The following is a 7,858-nucleotide window of genomic DNA, read 5'->3' as shown; positions in this document are numbered from 1 at the left end:
CCCGCACTGCCATGGCAAGGTGCCCCCTGCCCGCCTGGCAGCAGCAGTGTGACGATTTGGAGTTATGCCCCTTGCTTCTGCTGGGTGGTCAGGGGGTGTCTCGCTATGGCGGGGCTCCCTGCCCCTCTCTGCCCTGCCATACTGGGTCTCACCTGCTGGGTCATGGAGGCCTTGGGGGAATGACAGCAGGGTGGCAGGCCCTGAGTCCACAGCAGGCAGTCCACCCCTGCACTGGCACAAATCTGGGGGACACGTGTCCCCTATACCCCCCGCCAGGAGTGCACACATTGGTGAGGAGCCAGCCCCCCTGCCATTCCTTAGACAAGCTGCCCTTGGCTCCATCCCAGTCCTCAGATGGGTCCTGTGGCTATACATTTCCACCCCGGGTCCCAAGCCCCAGGCCCCACATGCTGCCCTGGCTGGGCAGCAGCCCCAGCCCTACTCAACTTCCTCTGTCTCACCCTCACTATGGTGGCCTCAATCCCTCCTTCTCTCCCCCTAGAACGGGGTGGGCAATTATTTTGGGCAGAGGGCTGCTTACCCAGTTTTGGCAGGCTGTCGAGGGCTGCATGGGTAGCTGTGCCCCTTGACAGATGCCCCATCCCCTGGTCACCGTCTTGGGACCAGTGTCCCAGGGCCAGCACTGGTGGGGCCCAGAGCGGGGCACAGGCCAGCAGGGGTCTGTGGAGCCAGGCTGGGCTGCATCAGCAGGGAGTGGGAAGCTGGCTCGGCTCCATAGAGCCTCTTCCAGCTGGGACCCTGCGCTCCTGCCACCCTGTTCTGGGCCCCACTGGCACTGGCCCCGGGACACTGGTGCAGGCCCTGTGCTCCCACTGGCTCCCCACCCACTCATACCCAGTGTCCCCCAGCCCCGCAGTACAGGTGGGGGGCAGCGCATAGCCCTGAACCCCTGCTTGCCAGCAGGGAAGAAGCTGGTGCTGAGTGTGGAGAAGAGTGGCCCTTCGCCTGCCCCTACGGCCAGTGCTCCCTGCAGCAGGCACTCACAGCCTGTGTGGGGCTGTCTGGAGCAGGCATGTGGGCTGCAGGTGGCTGTAGTGCGGGGCACTGGCCATGGGGTGGGCAAGGGGCCACTTTTCCCCGTGCTCAGCACCAGCTTGTAACCCACCCCACTGCCAGCTTGGCAATGGGGTGGGTTACAAGGTGGTGCTGAGCGCAGGGTGGGGGGCTGCCTGTGCCTGCTCCAGACAGCCACATGTGGACTGCAAGCGCCCGCAGCAGGGAGCGCTGGCCATGGGGCGGGCGAGGGGCCGCTTTTCTCCACACAGGGAAGGAGCCCAGGGAAAAGCTGAGCGCGGTGGGGAAGCAGCCCTGCCCCACGCTTGCAGCCCACATGGCACGGGCAGCCCCACGCAGGCTGCAAGCAGCTGCAGCACAAGGCATTGGGTGTGGGCGGGGAGGGGCCGCTTCCCTGCACCATGCCGGGGGGCGCCCCCCCCCCCCCCCCCCAGCTTCCTATGGCTGGGCAGCCACATACTCCCAGCCCAAGAAACCCTGGCTGGGGCTTTTGGCTGGGGGGTGGGGCCGGGTAGGCCCCACTGTTGTTGAGCCCACCAGGCTTCCTCTGGGTCCTACTGCCCTTGGTTGCTGCATTTTTTACAGGAACCAAGGGCCGAGAAATATTAATTTTCTACATTTTTTAGGGGCTCCACGGGCTGGATAGAATGGCCTTGTGGGCTGGATTCGGCCCACAGGCCATATTTTGCCCACCCCTGTCCTAGACTTACCTGCAGAGAGCTATGGGAGCTGCTCTCCATGCTGCCTGGCTGCCATGTGCACGTGCACATGGTGCCACCTGCCTGATTGCCCTCCTCCCGCTCCCCCAAGCCCCTTGCAGGTTGGAACTCTGCCAGCCTGCAAGGGGAAACCTGCAGTTTTCCACATTTTTCTCCTCTAAAGGAAAAATAATCTGCATTTTACCATGTTTTTACATGGTGAATGGAAAACCCAGATCCCTGGTTATAACACTATTAATCACTTCTGGTTGAAGTGGGGCGATTGTATAGGAAGGAATTTAAAGTTGTTGGGGCAGAGAAGGAAATACTCTAACTTAGTGACAGCTGCATTTTCCAGATGGAGGAATTCAGATCCCTATTTCCCCACACTCTTTATGTATTTTATCCAATGACTATTTAGTGCAAGATATGTAAGCAGTTCTCATCCCAGTCTAGCATACAGATTAATGGTTAGAGTCCTAACTTGTGAGGTGAGGGTGTGTTTGAATTCTCTCAGGTTCAAGAGAGCTTAGTATGCTCTTCCTGGTTCAGTATGCTGACTATCTTAATCTTGTTCATAATTGCCTAGTGCTGCTTATTTACTTCATGGGGAACCTGGGTGTTCAAATTAAAATGGTGAATTTTGCTCCTGGAGTCAGGAACATAAAAGATATTGTGATGCTCAGAGCTGCTAACTAAATTTCAAGTACCTTGAGATTTGGCTTCCAATCCCACCCATAGTTAATGAAGTTTTTTTCCCATTCTGTTTCCAGGATGTGCAAAGCTCTAACTGTCTAACACACTATATTTTTCTCACATACATACACCCTGAGTAAGATACACATCTTGTTTTTGAAAGGCAAAACAAAGAAAAAAGAACTCCCCTTGTAGTAAAAAACTGAGTAGCAGCACCTAGGGAGTTAAGCCTGCGAATTATTCTGCTCCCTGTGGAACTGTGGCAGAGTTGCTTTTGGTTTTGTCTAGCATTAGTTGTTGTTATCACATTTTCTCAATTAATTTCTCCTCCTCCCCAATTTCCAGGAGCTGTTTTTGGGAAATGATACATGCTCTGTGCGAGAAAATACAGTGCTTCTTTTTTAAAATGAGGTCACCTTGAAATAGTAATGCATATCTTTGAATGAAATGTGTTTTTATTAAAAATCTTTAGTTGTATATTTATGTATAACCTTATTAATTAATATTATTTGTTATTTGAAGTAAAAAAAGAACAAATACTACTTTGTAAGAAATGGAGTGTGCCTGAGAAGGGGAAATTTTTTTTTCCCTGGATCCAGCACTTTGTTCTTTATCAACTATAACACTAATGCTGAAAGTTTTTTGGTTTCTGCAATTGGAGAGGGTAGGTCACAAGTCAAGAGTCTATGGGTGGTGAATGGAGGGCATGGACTGTGTATATGGCATTGTTAATATTATAGTGCATCTTGTGAAACTTACAGCAAATAAATAAATAGACTTTTTAAGCTGTCTGTCAAATAGGAAAACTCTTTACCAAAATACACATTTTGCTAGAGAATCAAGTGTTAAAATTTCTGATAGGGTTGGAGCTTTGTTGTACCTGTGATGGTCCAGGAAATGTTAAGAGACAAGATTTCTTTTGATTTTGAACCAACTGTTTTAAGAGCTGTTGGACAGGTTTTCGGGAATCAAGTGCCCTCCCTCAGTTCTAGAAGGGCACTTGAAATTTCTGGGAATAAAAGAAGAAACTATTAGTTGTCTGTTTTAGACCTCTGAGCTAGTTAGACCATAGTCTATGCCAGTCTTGATCAGACCTCAATATATTTTTTTTGAAATTTGTATTTAGGTATTGTCCTGGAAACTGATGCCAGAGAACTATCCGCCAAGTGATCAGCTGCCTCCCCCCTCATACATCTACGGCTCTCAGCATTTGCTGCGGATGTTTGGTAAAATATAAACTGTAGAGTAAAAGACAATCTGTATCTTAAGTTGGTGGTTTTCCTTAATGTGTTTTTTTTTTTGCGCCACCTCTGCCCCCCTCTTCGGCAGCTTCAAGGTTTCTGTTGTCAAATACAGGAGACCCTTGCTATTTGCAGGGGATCCATTCCAGAGATCCCCCATGAATGGTGAAATCCGTGAATATGTCGGGAGCCTGGTGGTGGCAAGTGCAGAGCTCCCACACACGCTGCCAGTGTTCTCGGCAGTGGGGGAGGGAAGAGTGAAGAGGAGCATTACTCTTCAGCGGGCTGGATGGACCCGCTGAAGCCTAATCTTGAGAGAAAAACTTCCCAGGGAATGGGGCAGCAGATCAATTGATTTGTGAGCTTGGAGGAACTCATGATCCACAACGAGCATTAATTGCCTCCACGCTCCCTCAATTACCGCAGCAGCAAGTCAGTTAATTAACAAAAGCTATAATGAGAGTGCATGAGAGCAGGGGAGAGTGTGCGGGGAGAGAGTGTGGGTTCAAATATTCACAGTCATGAATGGCGAGTCCACAAACGGCAAGAGTTTCCTGCACTTTCAACTGTTGTGTGACTTAAATAAGAACTAACAGTTCCAAATGGCGTTTATTTAACACTCCTGCTAGGAAATATATAAAAGCAAATTGTTGGTATGTGCCTCATTCACGAGGGTGGTACAACACTGCTGAATGGAACCTTTTGTATGTTTGGCATGTTGCACTTGAAAAAGTATGTGCATCAGTCTTTTTAAAATATATTTTAAATATGAATTTAAAACTCTTATAAATTTGTAGTGTTTTGAGTCTGTGTGTTGGCTCTACAATCATTCATTAAAAAAAAGAAAAAATGCTTCTAGTGCATTGTTAAACTTCAGTAAACAGAATAATACTGACTTTTTAGGAATTTGTTATGAAAATGAAGAGTTTTGTGGTGCTATTTGCCAAAGGGAGGCAGAAGCTGCTGTGCAAAGCAGTTTTATCTTTCTTTTTTGTGAGTAATAAATCTATATAAGGACAACTAAACTACTCAAATAGGCTAAGTATTTTTCATTTTTTCTTACTTACAGTAAAGCTTCCAGAGATACTGGGGAAGATGTGTTTTCCTGACAAAAACCTAAAAGCTTTGGTAAAACACTTTGAGATGTTTCTGAGGTAAGTTGACATCACCTATTTGTAACAACTACAAGCTTATAATGGTCTAAACTTTTAGGAGAAACTAATGATTTTTTTGGGGGGGGTGCTTCAATTTTTGGCACATGTTGTAAGAAAGGAAATGACCTCTAAGTTATCAGTTTAGGAACCTAAATATGACTCATTATCTTTGTGTCCATTTTAAACTACAAGAGTGAACCTTTAAATGTGGTAACATTCAAAGAACTTCAGAAATTCAGATTTTAAGGGGAGAAAGCTGAATGTCTACTCGTGGTATGTAGACATGAATGCAGTGATGCAAAGTTGTAGCATAAAATGTTGGCCAGTACCCATAGAAAATTGCATCTGACTCGCCCTGGAAATATATTTTTATAAGGGAATATAAGCTCTGCATACAGCTGTTACTGAGGGTAGAATCTGAAGCACTGAGGTTACAAAGATATAACTGAAGTAAGAATTCAGTCTCTAGAACCTTTTCATTTTGGTGGAGAGTTTTTAAAGAAAAAAATCCCAGTTTGTGAAGACTTGTAGCTCTAAAAGTGATATTGTAAACTGAATGACATTTTTGTCTTGAAGGTAGAACTTCTTAATGCAAGTATCCAGCTTTGTGTTGTAATATTTTTCCTTGGACCTACTTCTGTAGTTGGGGGAGTTGTTACATAAGCTTTTGGGGATAAAATATCCTTCCTCAGGCTTTATCTACTTCTCTCCTAGATGTAAATTAAATTTCATTACTTTTGTTTAACTTCATTATGTAAGTGAAAGTGACCAGTGAACAAGAAGAGTTATAAGGAAACCTGTGAAACAAAAGTTATCAGAAGTAGTTAGAGAATAATTTTAAGAATAGTTCAAATAGATAATCCAAAATTATGCATGAGCGTTTTTATATGCTGAGCCAAGATTTGAAGAGGGAGCAAATTAATTATTACAAGCCATAAAATCCTTGTCTTTTTTAAGTCCATGGTTTTTGGTGTCCAGTAAAATTATGAGTTTTTGTTACCAGGTCTGTTTTCTGATGGTGTTATGTAGCCTTTGAGAACAAGAACTGTAAGGTCAGAGATGGAGTTGTAGTTCTGTGACACATTCTCCCACTAGTGGTTGGGCATATATCCTTTTATTATTTTTCTGAGAAAATTCAGTTTGGAGCACGCTGGTTCAGTCACGAGCACATTCAGCCACAAAGTTTCCATGAGGACATTTGGTGCAGTGGTTGGGAGTTGTATTTTGTGGCAGGCATGTGTAGGATCCACGGATTTTGATTAGTTTTGTTGTGGGGTGCCTTGATCATAGTGAAGGTGAGGATGTTGACAGGCTTTACATTTGTTGTTAGGTAGGGTTTTGTTCCATTTGGAGTATGTTGATCAGTGGGGAATGCTTCTCATGAATTTGTCAAGGTTGAGGGGTTATTTGAAAGTCTTTAGACTTAAGAATAGAAATAACTGGCCCTGATCTTATGCCCTGACCTGAGTCGTGTGGATACTGTGGAGACATAGATTTGTATTCATGTTTTGTAATGGAAGCTTTTTTTCCTACCATCCATGACAAATTGCTAGCCCAAGACCTTTGCTTAATAACCTTGGCATTACCAATATGTTTGTTGTTTAAAAAAAAACACAACAAAAACTCTTTCTAGACCTGCCTGCTCTTTTTTTGTATTTACAGGCATGTCCAAATGAGCATAAAGAAAATGCACCAATTTGTATAGCTCCAATATATTAGCTTTAATACCCGATTCCTGCTATTAGTTTTATTACTTCTCAGTACAATTAAATTTTAACATCAGTTTCTATTGCATACATATTAAGGAACTAAATTGTGATGGCTGTAAATCCAGTTGAACTTTGTAACAGTGTGTCTTAGGCTGAGTTTAGACAGTTGACACTTAGTTGTGACTGGCTTAGGAGCCAAAGGAACAGTCAGCATTAACCAAAAAGTGACAACAACATATATGCCTTTCAGTATATAGTGGTAAATATGTTTCAGTTTAAAAAGAAAATAAACGTGAGAGATGTAATGAATTTCCAATAGAGTGGTACTGATATGGTCCTATGGACTCTTTAACTGTATGCCTTGCATCTGATAACACTTTCTCTCAGGGGCTGCCTATGAAAAGTTAGTGATTTTGTAGTCTGAACATCATTGTGCTAGAGCAATTGATTTGCATCTCAATCTTGGGGAAAATGGTTCTTTGATTATTAATCTTTATTCTTCTTAGAGTAGTTAATGGTCTAGGTCAGGGGTCTCCAACCTTTTTGAATGTGGGGCTGGATCACAAACTTTTTATCACCCGGTGGGCCGGTGAGCCATATTCAAAGACCTCACAGGAAGTGGTATCACATCAGGAAGTGATGTCATGTGACCTTTGACACCAATGAAGTTGCAGGAAGTGACAATGAAATGGGTCTGGAAATGTGGTTTAAAATCCAAAATCAAAACAATATAAAAGCAAGAATGAAATGATACCAAACACTTGACTAAAATAAACACTTTTGCTTCTACTCGCTTCTCAACGAATGAAAGAAGCATAATGCAAGTCGACAGATAAAATGTGGAAAAGATATCAGCCAGAGTGGAAACTAATCAAAGCAACAAGATATGGGTATTTTTGAGAATAATATAGACTATTTATACGTAAGGTGACCATATATCCTGGATTGGCTGAGACAGTCCCAGATTTTATAGGTTGTCTCAGTGTCCCAGCCACTGGAGAAAATTTAAGCAAAAGTACCAGATTGGTGGGAATCGGGGGGCAGGGGGGTTGGGGCTGTGTGGGTGCGTGCATGCATGTGCATGTGTGTGTGTGCTTCCAAGCACATGTGTGTTGCAGCAGACAGAGCCAAAGCAGCTATTGGGATGTGCTGGGAAGTACTTTTGTCACTGGAGCAAGGGCTATGGGCTGGGGTGGGGACTGGGGTGGTAGCCAGGCTGGGGATGCTGCATGTGCTCTGTCTGCCCTGCTCTGACTCATGGCTCTGGTCCCATTCTGGCACCCGCTGCTGCATCCTGGCTGTGTGCTGCTGGGCTAAGTCAAAGT

At 44.7% G+C, this 7,858-nt stretch overlaps 1 protein-coding gene across 1 annotated transcript in view; it reads left to right on the top strand.

The window, feature by feature from the left end:
• Positions 1–7,858, top strand: part of MSL3 (MSL complex subunit 3) — a 44,981-nt gene that overhangs the window by 18,805 nt on the left and 18,318 nt on the right. Inside the window, exons 11-12 of the mRNA XM_006022307.3 lie at positions 3,556–3,655; positions 4,740–4,824. Coding sequence (XP_006022369.1) covers positions 3,556–3,655; positions 4,740–4,824 — 185 coding nt within the window. The remainder of the gene's footprint in view (positions 1–3,555; positions 3,656–4,739; positions 4,825–7,858) is intronic.

This window comes from Alligator sinensis, unplaced genomic scaffold (genome assembly GCF_000455745.1).
Source record: "Alligator sinensis unplaced genomic scaffold, ASM45574v1 scaffold312_1, whole genome shotgun sequence".
In the NCBI taxonomy this organism is placed as follows: domain Eukaryota; kingdom Metazoa; phylum Chordata; order Crocodylia; family Alligatoridae; genus Alligator; species Alligator sinensis.
Note: the sequence above shows the minus strand (reverse complement) of the source record. Positions and strands in the feature narration are given on the sequence as shown.